This window comes from Rhinopithecus bieti, unplaced genomic scaffold (assembly GCF_001698545.2).
Source record: "Rhinopithecus bieti isolate Rb0 unplaced genomic scaffold, ASM169854v2 scaffold_10589, whole genome shotgun sequence".
Lineage (NCBI taxonomy): Eukaryota > Metazoa > Chordata > Mammalia > Primates > Cercopithecidae > Rhinopithecus > Rhinopithecus bieti.
Window position 1 is genome coordinate 1,097,273 of NW_016807065.1, and position 16,629 is coordinate 1,113,901.

The following is a 16,629-nucleotide window of genomic DNA, read 5'->3' on the forward strand; positions in this document are numbered from 1 at the left end:
CAATGTGAAAGATCAGTGTAACTGGATGAAAAAACCAGTATCCCACAATTAAAAATATACATATTCTACCCACATGTTTAGGTACTAGTTATACAACTCACCAATGGGCCGGGTGTGGGGGTTCACGCCTGTAATCGCAGCACTTTGGGAGGCCGAGGTGGGAGGATCACGAGGTCAAGAGATCAAGACCATCCTGGCCAACGTGGTGAAACCCTGTCTCTACTAAAATTACAAAAACTAGCTGGGTGTGGTGGCATGTGCCTGTAGTCCTAGCTACTCGAGAGGCTGAGGCAGGAGAATCACTTGAAGGCAACATAGGGAGACCCCCATCTCAAAATAAATAAATTTAAAAGAAAAACAATGAAATAGCCATAGCAGCTTAAACCAATAATCAGTTTTATTTTTTCTGATGTGATAGAAGTCTGGAAGTCCAGGGCTGGTGCAGACACTCAAAGAAGCCACGGGGAAGGCCAGGGTCACCGTGAGCTTCCTGCAGTCACTTCCTTAGACTGTGGCTTTCATCCGCATGGTCGTAAGGTGGATCTTCCAATACTAGGTACTGGATCTCTTTGCAAGGTGAAAAGTAGGGGGTAAAGCAAAGAACAAAACATATAGGGAGGAATTCAGGTTTAAGAATGACCCCTGTTCAAGAGCTTTCTCAGAAGCCCACGTGGGGACATCTGCTGATCTGTCAGTGGCCAGGGCTGTGGGACACGGATGGTACTAGCTGCAAGAAAACCTGTAAGAGATTTTTTAAAATTTAGATTAGCACACCTTACTCATCTGACAGAACCTGGATTCTCTTGATAATGGAAAAAGGTAAGAGTGGATACCAGGGAAGCCACTAGAAGTATCTGTCACTCTTGGCTGGACAGCAGGCTGCAAACAGGCCACCACTTCATGGAGGCGTCGTGCTCTGGTCGCAGTCCGTGTCCATCAGGTACCAGTAACAAACCGGTACTGAGAAGTAGCCTCATGTCACACAGATCTAAATATGCCATAGGTCAAGGGGGGTGTCCAAAAGGAAATTAGGACGTTGTTATCAAGGATGAAGCTATAGTAAAAATACTATATACAAACCTTTCTTGATGAGGCTTAAGGGTTATTTAGAGGAGTGAAACCTTAAAAATAAAGACGAAAATTTATGAGCGGGACTCCGTTTTCATGATGAGAGAGTATGCGCAATCCTGTATTCATCAGAAAATCTCGCTGGGGCTTCTCTTGGGGCTCTGTTTCCATGATGAAAGAGTAAGTGCAATCCCGTATTCACCGGAAAATCTCGCTGGGGCTTCTCTCCCAGTGAGAATGTTCACATGCACAAGTGAGGGGACCATGGCTGGAATCATTTCCACATAGGAATTATCAGCGCTAATTGTATTTTAAAAGTTTTGTAAAAGAAATTTCTCCTAGCGTAAGTGCTCACAAGATTCATAAAAACAGAGGGGTTGCTGCAGGCAGTAATTGAGGAATGACTGCATGATTATTTTCAACCTCAGCAACAGTGACTTTGGGGGCACGAATTCTTCATTGTGGGGGGCTCCTGTGCACTGGAGGGGACTTAGCAGCATCCTGATGTCTTCTTACTACAAGTCAGGAGTATCTTTCCCCAGTTCTAACCACCAAAAATGTCTCTAGACATTGCCAAATAACGCCTGGACAGCCAAATCGTCGCCCAGCTGGGAACCCGTGCTGTAGACCAAGGTTCGGCCAAGTTTTTCTGGAAAGGGGCAGATGACAGGAAGTATTTCAGACTTCATTGGCCACAAATGTTCTCTATCACACATTCTTCCTCCTTAAAGGTGGAACCACTGTTGTTAGCTGGCAAACCATACGAAGGCAATTGGCCGTGGTTTGCGGCCCGTTCATGACCTTCCCACCTTCCTTACCTGACTGATTTCTCTCTTCAGTGTGATTTCTGTCATGAGGACTCGAGTGAGACTAGGAAGGGTTTCCCCAGCCACTGCATTTACAGAGATGCTCCCTAGTGTGCTTCTTATTACTCATGGACCCAGAAGGCTAGAAGTGGTCTGAAGTGATTTTGACATTAAATGCCAAGCTGGGATTTTGACATTAAATGCCAAGCTGCCATTAAGTCCTCCTGTGTTTGTTAAGAGCCGAATGTACCCTGAAGGCTTCTCCTTGCTACAGACGTACATTTTCACCCCCAGCGTGAGTTCTCACAAACCTCTTATGGGATGAGAACGCCTCGTCTTCCCACAGTTTTTACAGGAACTGGACTTCTCCCAAGTTCCGTGGATTCTTTTGCACCCAGTAAGGTGCGAGCTCACAGAGGCTTCCTCTTGCACCCACGAGGTCTATTTCCGGTCTGAGTCATCCTGTGTCTTTAAAGCAGGAGCGCTCACTGGAGCCTTTTCCACACAGACGACACAAAGAGCTTCTCTCCCCGGTGAGTCTTCACGTGGCTCCTGAGGGATGAGTGGTCGCTGAAGGCTTTCCCGCAGACAAGGCATTCGTAGGGCTTCTCCCCAGTGTGGATCCTCCTGTGCACGTTCAGGTTGGAGCCTATGCTGAAGGCCTTCCCACAGTGATCGCATTCGTACGGTTTCTCCCCCGTGTGGCTTCGCATGTGCGTCTTCAGCGTTGACTGGTTCCTGAAGGCCTTGCCACACTGCCTACACTCAACTCGTTTCTTTACCAGGTGAATGCTCATGTGCCTCCGTCGGGATAAGTAGTCACCGAAGACTTTCCCGCAGGCGGCGCATTCGTAGCGTCTCTCTTGCGTGTGTATCTTCCTGTGTGCAGTGAGGTTTGAACTCGCGCTGAAGGCTTTCCCGCAGAGATCGCACCCGTATGGTTTCTCTCCAGTATGAGAGTTCATGTGAGTCTTAAGGATGGACTGGTTTCGGAAAGTCTTCCCGCACTGCCGACATTCCACGGGTTTCTTCACGATGTGAGTTCTCATGTGTTTCCTCCGGGACACAAGGTCGCCAAAGGATTTCCCGCATTCTTTACATTCGTAGGTCTTCTCCACCATGTGGTTCTTCTTGTGCAAATTAAAGTTCGACTTCCAGCGGAAGGCTTTGCCGCACTGCGTGCACGCGTAGGGCTTCTCCCCCGTGTGATTCCGCACGTGCTCTTTGAGGTGGGAGGGGTGCTGGAAAGCCTTCCCACAGTCGTGACACTCGTAGGGCCTCTCTCCCGTGTGGGTTCTCTTGTGTGCAATGAGGTGGCAGCTCCGGCCGTACGCCTTCCCGCACTGATCACACTTGTAAGGCCTCTCGCCAGTGTGGACTCTCATGTGGATTTTCAGGGCCGAGAGGGTCCGGAATGCATTTCCACACTGACTGCAGTCAAAGGGCTTCTCTTTGAGGTGAGTTCTTGCGTGGCTCCTAAGGGCTGAAGGGTCGTTGAAGGCTTTCCCGCAGTCGCTGCATTCGTAAGGCTTCTCCCCCGTGTGGATTCTCCTGTGCCGTGTGAGGGACGCGCTCGTGGTGAAGGCTTTTTGGCACTGATGACATTCGTGCATTTTTCTCCCGTCGTACATGCTCACGTGCTGAGTGAGGTGCGGCCTGCCCTTGAACGCTACCCCGTAGTCCCGGCGGTGATAGGGCCTCTTGCCAGCATACCTTCCCATTGGCTGAGTGAGATGAGGGCCCATGCCGAAGACTTCCAACAAGTGAGCGTATTCGGTGGACTTCTCTGCAAGACCGGCTCTCTCCTGTTGTTTAAGACATGAGTGTTAAGACAATTCTCATATTCATTGCAACCCTAAGTGCCATCCCCACATACACTGCTGTGAACAGATAGAAGCGCATTACTATGACTAGAGCTGTCACCATCTGCCGGGCAGACGTGCTGCCCCTGCCCTGTTTGAGCTCCATCAAAGACAACAGGTGAACGCCAGGCCACAAGGCTCCACGTATGTTACTTTATTTTTTTTGTTTGTTTGTTTTGAGATGGAGTCTCGCTCTGTCGCCCAGGCTGGAGTGCAGTGGTGCAATCTCAGCTCACTGCAGCTCCTCTGCCTCCCGGGTTCACGCCATTCTTCTGCCTCCTGAGTATCTGGGACTACAGGCGCCCAGCACCGCACCCGGCTAATTTTTTGTATTGTTGGTGGAGACGGGGTTTCACTGTGTTAGCCAGGATGGTCTCACTCTCCTGACCTTGTGATCCACCCGCCTCAGCCTCCCAAAGTGCTGGGATTACAGGCGTGAGCCACCGCACCGGGCCCACGTATGTTACTTTTTCAAAGCTTTTGGCGTATGGCATTTCTTCACTGTTTAAAACTGAATTGACCCTGGGTGCGGTGGCTCCAGCCTGGCATCCCAGCACTTTGGGAGGCTAAGGCAGGTGAACTACCTGGGGTCAGGAGTTCAAGACCAGCCTGGGTAACATGGTGAAACCCCATCTCTACTAAAAATACAAAAATTAGCCAGGCATGGTGGTACGCACCTGTAATCCCAGCTACTGGGGAGGGTGGCACAGGAGAATCACTTGAGCCTGAAAGGTGGAGAGTGCAGTGAGCTGAGATGGTGCCATTGCACTCCAGCCTGGGTGACAAGAGCAAGACTGTCTCAAAAAACAAACTAACAAAAAAAACTACTGAATTGAGGCTGGGTGTGGTGGCTCAAGTCTATAATCCCAGCGCTTTGGGAGACCAAGGCAGGTAGATCGCTTGAGGCCAGGAGTTCAAGACCAGCCCGGGCAAACATGGTGAAATCCTATCTCTGTGAAAGATAGAAAAATTAGCCAAGTGTGGTGGCACACACCTATAGTCCCAGCTGCTCAGGAGGCTGAGGTGGGAGGATGGCTTGAGCCTGGGGGCAGAGGTTGCAGTGAGCCAAGATGGTGCCACTGTACTCGAGCCTGGGCAACAAGAGTGAGACTCTTTCTGCTCCCCAAAACATAAATAAACACCACCAAAACTGAATTGACATGTAAGTGTACAACATAAATATAAAACAAAAACTGCATTGAGCCCCAACACTCAATATCTGAGACACAGCTATAAAAATCTTTGCTCAGAGGTACTTTAGGTGAAGTAGTCTGAGGTTAGGTTTAGGGTCGTCCCCAATTTGGTAATACCCAATGTCTCTGAAACACAGTTTCCTCTGAGGGAAGCTGCTTGCCCTGGTGTTTGAACTGCTTTTCTAACCTAGGCTGCCCCAGTCTCCTCAGATGTGGAAGGAAGATTCAGAATTATCCCAAGGAAATCTTACCATTGTCACACCACTGGGCGTTTCCTTCCCAAAAATATCTTCCATAAGAAGTGACCACTTGGTTTTAGATGGAGTCTCCCAATCTGAAACAAATTGGAAAAGTATTAATTTGTTGGAAAAGGAAAATGGTGGGATGATGGTACAATGACACGTGGATTTCTTGGCAGATCCTAGGGCTATGTAAGGAAAAGTGGTGCAAAAGCAATTGTTAAAAAATCTGGTCACGTGAGATACTTGGCAATGCCAGGGGTAGAAATTTAAGTCAATTCATGCCTGGTGCGATGGCTCATGCCTGTAATCCCAGAACTTTGGGAGGACGAGGCGAGTGGATCACCTGAGGTCAGGTTTTCGAGACCAGCCTGGCCAACGTGGTGAAACCCCATCTCTACTAATAATATTAAAATTAGCTGGGCATGGTGGCATCATGCCTGTAGTCCCAGCTACTCTGGAGGCTGAGGCACGAGAATCACTTGAACCTAGGAGGCAGAGGTTGCAGTGAGTCGAGATCACGCCACTGCACTCCAGCCTGGCAACAGAGTGAGACTCTGTCTCAAAAAAAAAAAAAACAAATTTAAGGCAATTCAGATAGATGTTGATAATGACAGAAAGAGGATGATCAGGAACATCAAATATGAAAGAATGGGACAAAGAGCCCAATAATGGGAACATGAAAGTCAAAGATGAAGGAGTGTGCGGACCAAAAGATTTGTCAGAGAATGGATGGGCAAAAAGAGGGAAAGAACACCTCTCAATTTCCCTGGATGACGCTCCCTAACCTACCTCCCTCCACCCCAGTCACTGAATAGAGGTAGAGTCACAGCACTGCTGTTCGCCTGGGGCTCGCTCACCTGCACAAGCGCCCTGGTGAGTGCCCCTCTCCTCTGTCCTTGGCTCCTCCTCCTGCTCCAAGTGTGAGATGAGGCTGGGTTTGCCGACCTGATACCCTACACTCACGGGAAAGACACAGGTTGAGGGAGGGCCATGCAGAGGACAACCACTTCCATTAGCCTGGGCTCAACACTTGGGTCTTTAGTGTTCTGAGGGTGGACAAGTATGACTTAGGAGCAGCAAAGTGGTGGTGCCAAAATTTCTAAGGGATACAGTAAAAGTTTTTGACTGATAGAAAACAAAACCGCAGGCTAGGCATGGTGTCTCGTGCCTGTAGCCAGGAGTTCAAGATCAGTCTGGGCAACACAGTGAGACTCCTTCATCACCAAAAAAAAAAAAAAAATGAAATAGGAAATAAGATCACAAATACCCACACACTGATCCTCTAAGAGTGGGGATTTCGTATCTCAGAAGCCCATGCCCAAGCTCAGACATGCACCGAGAACCCCCAAGGTCCCTGCGATGGACGGGCCTCAATACCCAGGAGAGGCCCCATGAGCATGGGTGCTGGGGCTGCTTGTTCACGGCTGTGTTCTGAACCCCTGCATAGTTCCTGGGTCACAGAACATACTCAAACAAAAACATCTAATTCATGAATAAGTGGAGAAATGGCACTGGCCTTACCCAGTGAAGTGAGGTTGCTGTAGTTCTCCAGCATTACATCTTTGTACAGTTTTCTCTGAGAAGAATCCAGCAAGGGCCACTCCTTCTCGGTAAAGTCCACGGCGACATCTTGGAAAGTCACCGATTCCTGAAACGCCACACAAACTTGGGGTCAGCAAGGAACCAGCCTAATGGTGTTCATGGTAAGATGGCTGAGGCTGAAGACTAGGCATGAGAGACCTAACACAGGATTTCTAGATGGCCTGCTACGGGGCTCAACATTTCCTCCAGGCAACAGTCCTCAGACATCCTCTCTCCCCAGTGAGGCCATCTTGTCCTGTCCCGTCGCTTCAAATGCAACCCTGACAAGGGACTCATCTCCCTCCGCTTCAAACCCACTCCGAGAGCTTTTTGCTTTATTTCCCCCCATCTCTGGGGTTGAGCATAGGCCTGAGAATTTTGCAAGCATGAGGGAGACAGGTGCTACATAAATCATTTCCCCTAACTTCCCCAACACCAAGACGGCCCCAATATTCCTTGGCTCTCTCTTGGGCCCCGTTCTGGCATCCATCGCCTGAGATGAAGCTCTGAAAGAATTCTAGCATGCACTGTGGGTGTTTTAGGAAGTGCCTCTCCTGCTCTAGGGACCCAGAGATCTTAGTGCACCTGGGAACCAACACTGGGCGTGTGAGGCTCCAGACCACTGCATGTGAACAGGTCCAAATTCTGGGGACAGGAACGGTCTTTTGAAGAAAGAGGAAATTCTGACTCCTGGAGACAGGCGGAGTCCTGGGTGGACGTGGCTGGAAGAGAAAAGGGGTTCATGAGAATCAGAGCCCGCCCTGCCTCATAATACAACACTTGCAAACCAGGAAACTGCTCCACACTGACTCTGAGTGTTCACATCCTCAATCTTCTCTCTCTTCCTCCCCCCACCTCTCTTGCACACATCAGTTTCATAACAAGTCAGAGCAGCCCTGTTCCACCAAAAACAGAAAGAGGGTGGTGGGCTACGTATTCCTAAGAAGTGACACAGTCCCAACCTAGGAGTGAAGAAATGAAAGCTCTGAGAGCTAGTTGTGACCTTGCCGAAGTTGATCAAAATAATAAATGGGATAATGCAGGGTTACCCATTACCTGCATCCTCTTCACGCATCAATGACACGGACACTCCCCCGCCCCCAGACCCACCAAGACCCTCAGCAGACACAGTCACTGGGGCGGTTGCTGGGGCTCTGTTCCCACCCCTTTTCCACTTGCCCATCCTCTCCCAGAAGCCCTCTACAGTGCACGTATCTTGCACCCCATCAAGTGGCAGGGCCTCTTATGCTCACTTTCTCAGGGCACGCACTGACCCAAGAACTTACCAAATGTGGGGGACAGAGCTGCCATCCTCAGAGAATGGCAGTCAATTTGCCTGAGCAGGGCACTGGGACAACCAGGAAGCTACTCTCTTGCTCTCACGTGACTCTCCAAGCTGGCATCTGTAGCAAATGAAAGAACACTGGGAGTAGTCAAAGGCTATCTGTCTCTCCTGCTCACCAAAGAAAACTCCCGGTTTTGTTTTCTGGCATTTCCTCTTTTGAGCAGCAAGAGCTGCCTGATCCTGGACTTTTATCTTACTTAGGTAAACTCTCTCCCGGCAATGTGGTGGGGGGACAGCCCCTGATCTGCTGTAAGTGGGTTCAGAATTACTATTCCTAAGTGATTTGCCACCAGGCACGACTCTGTGAAACCCCCTCGCTCGTTAAACACTCTGGTCCTAGACTTCTGCTCTTCCTTTACCTTCAAGGCCTGCGATCATTTAGGACAGCTCTATCCATGAAGATGGTCCACCCAGGACCAACCATGAGTTCCAAACTCCAATGCCCTTTGCACCCACATTCCACACCAATATATACATCCTTGGGCCACAGCCTGGACGGCATCATCACTAGAATCAGCCTCACCTCACAGGTAATGGTTTGGAAATCTGCATTCTGGGCAAAGTCTCCCATGCAACCTTCTTCTCACATCAACTCTCTCGCTTCAGAGATTTGCAGCCACCTATGCTTCTGCCAACTTGCTCCCTAATGGCCACCGCCTCCACTCACTGAATCTGAATTTAAAAATCTTTTGAGATGAATCAGACACTTATAAATTCATACAGAATATTTTCAGTGAGCTATGATAATGTACTCCAGCCTGGGCAATAGAGTGAGATTCTGTCTCTAAAAACAGAAAAAATAAAAGAAAAAAGAAAAATGAACAGTGAACAGTGAACCACGGATTGGGAAAAAATATCTGCAATGCATATACCTGAAAAAGAATTCATGCTCAGATTAAAGAACTCCTACACAGGAGTGCAAAAGGCTTATTGGAAAAAATAAAAAGAACTCCTTCAAAACAGCAAGAAAAAAAGAACATCGACCCAACAAAAGGGGCAAACAACTTTAATTAATAAACAGACATTTCACAAAACCAGTAAGAATCACATCCAAGGGTGCTGAACCTCATAGTAATTAGAGAAATGCAAATTAAAACTAGAGTGGCCAAAATAAAAAAGACAACCAATACTAAATGCTGCTGAGTTTGGGACACACTGGCATATCCCGAGGGTGAGACTGTGAAATAGTTCAACTGCTTTGGAAAACACTTTGGCAGTTTTTTTTTCTTCTTCTGAGATGGAGTCTTGCTCAGTCGCCCAGGCTGGAGTGCAGTGGTGTGATCTCGGCTCACTGCAAGCTCTGCCTGCCGGGTTCACACCATTCTCCTGCCTCCCGAGTAGCTGGGACTACAGGTGCCCGCCACCAAGCCCGACTAATTTTTTTTGTATTTTTAGTAGAGACGGGGTTTCACCGTGTTAGCCAGGATGGTCTTGATCTCCTGACCTCGTGATCCACCCGCCTCGGCCTCCCAAAGTGCTGGGATTACAGGCGTAGCCACCGCGCCCAGCCCACTTTGGCAGTTTTTAACAAGCACACCATCTATCTGACCCACCAATTCTGCTCCTAGATATTTACATAAGAGAAATTTCAAACAATTTATATCCACAAAGACTCATACAAAAATGTCCGTGTCAGTCTGATTCCTAATAGCCAAACACTGTAAATGATCTAAACATCTATCAACCAGAGAATGGAAATACAAATTGCAATATGTTTACAGAACGGAATACTACTCAGCAATAAAAAGAAACTATGCAGACACACAACATGGAGAAATCCCTACGATGCTGGCCCAAAGAAGCTGGACACACAAGAAATGCTCTGATTGCAATAATATGATGTCCATGATGGCAAAACGTATTTAAGTTGACAGGATTGAAAAAAAAAACAAAAAAACAAGATTGCTTCATTGGAGGATCACAAGACAGGGATAGACTGAAAGAAGCAAAGGGAACTTTCTAGGGTGATAAAATGTTATTTATTTTCAGATATACAGTGTACACAATTCTCAAAATTCAAACTGATCACCTAAGACAGACCAGTGCATTTTCTTGAACATATATTAAACTCTGCTTAAAAAAAAGAAAAAAAAAAAGGGCTTTCTTACCTTCTTGCTTCTAGTTATTTAAATATTCTTCTCACAACTGATCTATGACTTCCTCTTTTCCTTCTGTGACAGACAAAGAGATGTCTGCCCTCCCTTCTTGAGGCAATTCTTTCAAATCTGCTCCAGGCCCATCCCCTTCTCTGGACCCTCGCACTACCTGGCTCTCCTTTACTTTCAGCCTCATTTCTCGCCTGCTAGACAATTTCCCATGCATGGACACCTGCTCAGGTCTATCCCATCTTGAAACCAAGGCCTGCCCTGGCTCCCCTTAGCGCCCCCTTCCGAGCAAAAACTTAGGAGCAGTTTATATTCACCATCTCCCAATTCAGTACACCCAGCATCCACTACCATCATCCCCATCCTCACAGAAAATACAATTTACTCCTGTGTCAGTGAATCCAGTAAATGCACTTCAGTCTTAGATTCTCACCAAAATTTGGTGTCTATTTTCTTTGAGAATAATTCTCTATTCTCGGCTCCTCTACAGCTTTCTCCTGGTTCTTTCCCTGCTTCTCTGGATCATCTGACCAGAGGTCCTCTTTCACCACTAAAGGCTGATTCCACTCAAGAGCCACCATTCCTCCACATACCTCATGCTTTGCCCAGGTAATCACACCCACTCATTTAACCTGAATCCCCATCTCTAATACTTAAGTTCCAGCAGGAACTCGAGATCGTATTCCCTTTGCCTAGGAAAAGCCACCAGTAAGACATCTCATACAAAAACCAGTTCCAGTCAGGTGCAGTGGCTCCCGCCTGTAATTCCAGCACTTTGGGAGGCCGAGGTGGGTGGAGCACCTGAGGTCAAGAGTTCGAGACCAGTCTGACCAACACAGAGAAACCCTATCTCTACTAAAAATGCAAAAAATTAGTTGGGCATGGTGGCGCATGACTGTAATCCCAGCTACTTGGGAGGCTGGGGCAGGACAATCGTTTGAACCAGGGAGGCGGAGGTTGAGGTGAGCCGAGATCACACCATTGCACTGTAGCCTGGGCAACAGAGCGAGACTCCGTCTCAAAAAAACAACAACAAAAAAAACCAACAACAAAAAAACCACAAACAAACAAAAAAAACTACTTTGATACAGTAAAACTAGGGAAAGCCAAAGTAAAGACATAAAGATTAAAGCAGAGATAAATGAAATAGAGAACAGAAGGAGAATTAATGAAAACAAAAGTTGGTTCTTTCAAAAAGATCAACAAAAGTGACAAAACTACAGTTAGAATTACTCACAAAAAAAGATGCAAGTAACTAAAATCATCAGTGGAAGTGGGATATTACTACCAACCTCACGGAAATTGAAAGGGCTGTAAGAGAATGCCATGAACAATTATGCACCAACACATTAGATTACCTACACTAGCAGTGTGCACTTTATTTCTATTATTATTACACTGTAATATATGGTAAAATAATTATACAACTCACCATAATGTAGAATCAGTGAAAGCCCTGAGTGTGTTTTCCTGAAACTAGATGGTCCCATCTGGAGGTGATGGGAGACACTGACAGATCATCAGGCATTAGATTTTCATAAGCAGTGTGCAGTCTAGATCCCTCACATGTGCAGTGCACAATAGGGTTTGCACTCCTATGAGAATCTAATGCTGCTGCCGATCTGACAGGAGGTGGAGTTCAGGTGGTAATGTGAGCGATGGGGAGCTGCTGTAAATACAGATGAAGCTTCACTCACTTGCCCTCCACTCACCTCCTGCTGCAGGGCCTGGTTCTTAAAAGGCCAGGGACCGGTACCCGTCTGTGGCCCAGGGCTTGGGGACCACTACTCTAGATGTATCAAATTCCTTGAAACATACCCAAACAAGCTGTAGAAGAAAAAGAAAATTGAGAGACCTATAACGAGAGACTGAGTCAGTCATCAAAAGCCATTAAACAAAAAGTCCAGGACCACCAGGCGCGGTGGCTCACACCTGTAATCCCGGCACTTTGGGAGGCCAAGACGGGCAGATCACCTGAGGTCAGGAGTTCGAGACCAGCTGGGCCAACATGGTGAAACCCCGTCTCTACTAAAAATACAAAAATTAGCTAGGCATGGTGCCAGGTGCCTGTAATCCCAGCTACTCAGGAGGCTGAGGCAGAAGAATCACTTGAACCTGGGAGGTGGAGGTTGCAGTGTGCCGAGATCACACCATTGTACTCCAGCCTGGGGGACAAGACCAAGACTTCTCTCATAAAAAAAAAAAAAAAAAAAAAGTCCAGGACCAAGTGGCTTCACTGGCAACCCCTACCAGACATTTAGAATTAACGTCAAGGACATCATCAAGAAAGTGAATGAGACATAGAATGGTAGAAAATATTTGGAAATCATGTATGTGATAGGGATTGAGTACCATTCTGAACTCAACAACAAAGACAATCCAATAAAAAAGTGTGCAGGGGACTGGAAGAGAACAGACATTTCTTCAAATATATACAAAAGAACTGTCAACACATGAAAAGACGATTAACAGCATCAGTCATGAAGGAAATACCATCAACACCACAATAAATGGGCGAGGTATGGTGGCCCACACCTCGGCAGGGGATTCAATTTGCTTTGTACGAACCTGTCTCCTCTGTGCGGTTTCCACCGCGACTCGCATCACTGCCCTGAGGTAAGAACCGTGATGCTGCTACTTTAACATCTGACTCAGGTCAATAATCAGTATGTCCACTTTGAAACATTACCAGGGTTATAACAATCTTTCTCAACATCAATGAATACTTCTGCTATTGGAATTGTTTTAGATACTCAGAAACATTTTAAAACAATAATATATGAAGTGTGTTTTAATGTAGAAACTCTGCCTTGGGGATTCATTATTCAACACCAGATTTGATCTTGGGCCAACTCGAAGATGCATGACGCTTTCGTTCTTTTTACAAAGCCCTTTCCCGGTCATTGTGCCTTTAGGTTCTAACATTGAATCACTGCTGAGGAGGGGGAAAGAGGGTGACAGAGGCTCAGTCACTGAGGCACAGTACCTCCATCCTCACCTTTCATTCACTCATTCATGCTCAACTAACAAGCTTCTGCAGGTCCCGTTCCACCTCTCCCCACCAACATTCATGCCAATTCTACAAATAACAACATGTGTAGTGTTTACTGTGTACAAGGTACGAGACATTCTCCTGAGTCTTTCCAGGGCTACTCCTATTTAATCCTCACAGCCTCCCAGAATTGTTCTCAAGTACTCAGAGAATAAGGCACCAAGGGACTGAGTCACTTGCTTAAGGTCATAGGTGGAAGTTGTGAACCCGGCAGATGCCACTGCAGAGCCACATCTTGTTGCCTCTCAAAATGACCTATGTCACCCATACAGTCCCCTACGTGGGAACCCCTTGACACTACATCTTGACCCTTCCTCTGCCTGACCTCCTGACACATGACCTTGCTCACTATGAACCTATCTCCCTTTTCCTGGGAATGCCACTGCTCTTGCAGCCATGGGTCCCAGGCTGTCCTCACATCTCCGGTTGCTCTTTTGAAGACTCTGGCTTGAGATCCCTCCTCTGCCTAGCTCCTAAAGGTCAGGGTTCCCCTGGGCCACTTCTCCCCCATCTCCCACGGGTCCATATTGTGAAATACCCCCCCAACCTTTGGGGGTGCTGACACCCAGGTTCTGATTGCACTTCTGTGAAGTTCTACCTGTCCCTGACGCCTCAGGTGACTCCCCTTTGATGCAAGCCTATAGTTCTGCCCCTTCCCCTCCAAGAGTGGGTTCATCAAAACTCAGTTTTCTTGGCTGGGCGCAGTGGCTCATGCCTGTAATCCCAGCACTTTGGGAGGCTGAGGCGGGCAAATCACCTGAGGTCAGGAATTCAAGGCCAGCCTGCCCAGCATGGTGAAACCCCGTCTCTACTAAAAATACAAAACTTAGCTGGGCATGGTGGCGGGTACCTGTAATCCCAGCTACTAGGGAGGCTGAGGCAGGAGAATCGCTTGAACCCGGGAGGCAGAGGCTGCAGTGAACTGAGATCGCGCCATTGCACTCCAGCCTGGGTGACAGAGTGAGATTCCGTCTCAAAAAAAACTAAACCAAACCAAAACAAAAAACTCAGTTTTCTCATCTGGAAGACTTTAACATTGGGTTATGTATGGAACTCTATAGACTCAGTAAACAAACATTCACTCTAAAATGCCATCACCATTAAAATAAAATGACCATTGACGATTTCACAATTACTTAACAGAACTGTTCATTTATAGTGGGTGCCACTCTCCACTCCCTGGTACCTGCCTCACCCAGAATGACCCAGAGTGAAAGGCAGCCAGGTGGTTACTTAGTATCCCTACTGCAACTACCAACAGGACCCCACACTAAACACCTACAACTGTGCTGCCGCCAGCCTCCCCACATTAATGGCAGCTCCAGCCTCCCAGGGGCTCAAGTCAAAAGCCTCGCTCGTCATTACCTTCAGCTCTCCTCTTTCTTTTCTGTACTCCACATCTGCATTGCCAGCAAATCCTGCCAGCTTTATCTTTAAAACTTAATCCAAAAATCTGGTTGCTTCTCACCACCTACACTGCTACTGCCTTGGCATAAGGCACTGCGTCTCTTCTAGAACATTCCAGCCATTTACTAACTGGTCTCTCTGGCTGCTGTCCCTGACTTCCCTTAGTTTCCATGGCAGCCATAACTTCATAGGTAAAACGTAGATCACATCGCTCCTCTGTTCAAGATCCTCTGATGGTGTCCCATCTCATTCAGACAAAGGCCCAGGTCCCTGCCGCCTCACTCACCACTCCCTCTGCCACTGGACCCTCACCCAAGCCATGCAAGCCTCACTGCTGTGCATCAGGCCCCGCCAGCCATGCTCCCACCTCAGGGTCTTTGCACCTGCTGCTTCTCTGCTTGAAATGTTTCCCGCACATTCTCAGTGTGCCGGGCCCCCTCTCATCCTTCGGATCTTTATTCAACTTTCCCTGTCCTGATCTGGCTTTCACTGACCACTCTTTTCTTTTTTAAGGGATGGCGTCTCGCTCTGTCGCCCAGGCTGGAGTGCAGTGGTGCAATCTCAGCTCACCGCAACCTGCACCTTCTGGGTTCAAGTGATTCTCCCGCCTTAGCCTCCCAAGTAGCTGGGACTACAGATGCACTCCACTGTGTCCGGCTAATTTTTGTACTTTTAGTAGAGACAGGGTTTCACCATGTTGGCCAGGCTGGTCCTGAACTGACCTCAGCTGATCTGCCCACCTTGACCACTCTTTAAAATGCAAACCCCTGCTTCTTTCAATCCCAATTCTCCACTCCTTTTCCTTTTCCCCAAAGCACTAATCTCCCAGTAATATTCTGTGTAATTAAGATTAGGCTCTATTTTACTGCAAAACAGACAAGCCCAAATCTCAAGGACTCAATACACTGGAAAGTTTATGCCTTGCTTATGTCACTTGTTCAGCTCAGGCTGGTGTCAAAAGTTTTCCTGCTGCTCAAGGATGCCACTTGTCTCTGAACCAGCTGACACCCTTAGCCATCTTGGTCACAGATGATGAGCAGGAAGCTGGAAAACTATGCATTCTGTCGTCTATATTTTGACCCTGAAGCACTTGCAGCCCACTGGCCAGAACTAGTCACATGCCCCTGCCAGCTCCAAGGATCCTGGGAAATGTAGGACAGCACACATTATTATCTCTCTGCTGTCTCCTCCATGCACACTACATAGTTTACTTGTTTTGATTTCCTGTGTACCCAACTAAAAAAATGCATTCCAGGTTAAGTAGGGACTTTTTACTTTGCTGCTATTTTGTTCACCATTCCAGTGCCTGATATAAACAAGACAGTAAGTAGGGAATGAAAGAATGAATGGATGATGAGCAAGCTGATCTACATTTGCTTTCATACTGAGACAGCCACCCAGGGGATGCCACCTTGGGAGGACCATAAAGGAGGGGCCTATGGAATGTAGGGGGTCTGGGATCTCCTCAGAAGGTCCTGTGAAATTAAACAGTAACCCAGGTACTAGGACACAGTCCTATGGCTTAGCCCAACACCCTGGGGTCAACATCCACCACCACACTCCAGGAGTGACAAGGTGCCCAGAGGGCTGGAGCTTAGAGAGTGCACCCACATCAATTAAAAGTCTGTGGAAACTTGCTGATATTTTGCAATGATGCAAACCAGAGCTCAGAGTGGAGCTTCTGGTCAATTTCTCACCCGAGTGATTCTATCACTTTCAGGGGTTGTCAGTGCTGGGTGATGGTGTATTAGTCCATTCTTGCACTGCGATAAAGAAATACTGGAGGGCCGGGCGCAGTGGCTCAAGCCTGTAATCCCAGCACTTTGGGAGGCCGAGACGGGGAGATCACAAGGTCAGGAGATCGAGACCATCCTGGCTAACACGGTGAAACCCCGTCTCTACTAAAAAATACAAAAAACTAGCTGGGTGAGGTGGCGGGCGCCTGTAGTCCCAGCTACTCGGGAGGCT

At 47.7% G+C, this 16,629-nt stretch overlaps 1 protein-coding gene across 3 annotated transcripts in view; it reads right to left on the minus strand.

Annotated features, from left to right (window-relative positions):
* Positions 1-372: 372 nt before the first annotated feature.
* Positions 373-16,629, minus strand: part of ZNF317 (zinc finger protein 317) — a 24,356-nt gene continuing 8,099 nt past the window's right edge. Inside the window, exons 2-8 of one of the 3 annotated variants that reach the window (XR_001886996.1) lie at positions 8,039-8,155; positions 7,338-7,474; positions 6,693-6,819; positions 6,029-6,124; positions 5,181-5,263; positions 834-3,679; positions 377-739 (exon numbers count right to left, since the gene is read on the minus strand). Coding sequence is in view for 2 of the 3 variants with exons in the window: in XM_017879882.1 (XP_017735371.1) it covers positions 2,360-3,679; positions 5,181-5,263; positions 6,029-6,124; positions 6,693-6,819; positions 7,338-7,474; positions 8,039-8,063 (1,788 nt within the window). In the remaining variant the exon portion in view is untranslated. Of the gene's footprint in view, positions 3,680-5,180; positions 5,264-6,028; positions 6,125-6,692; positions 6,820-7,337; positions 7,475-8,038; positions 8,156-16,629 lie in introns of all 3 variants that reach the window. The other 2 variants (XM_017879882.1, XM_017879883.1) reach the window with 2 other exon arrangements.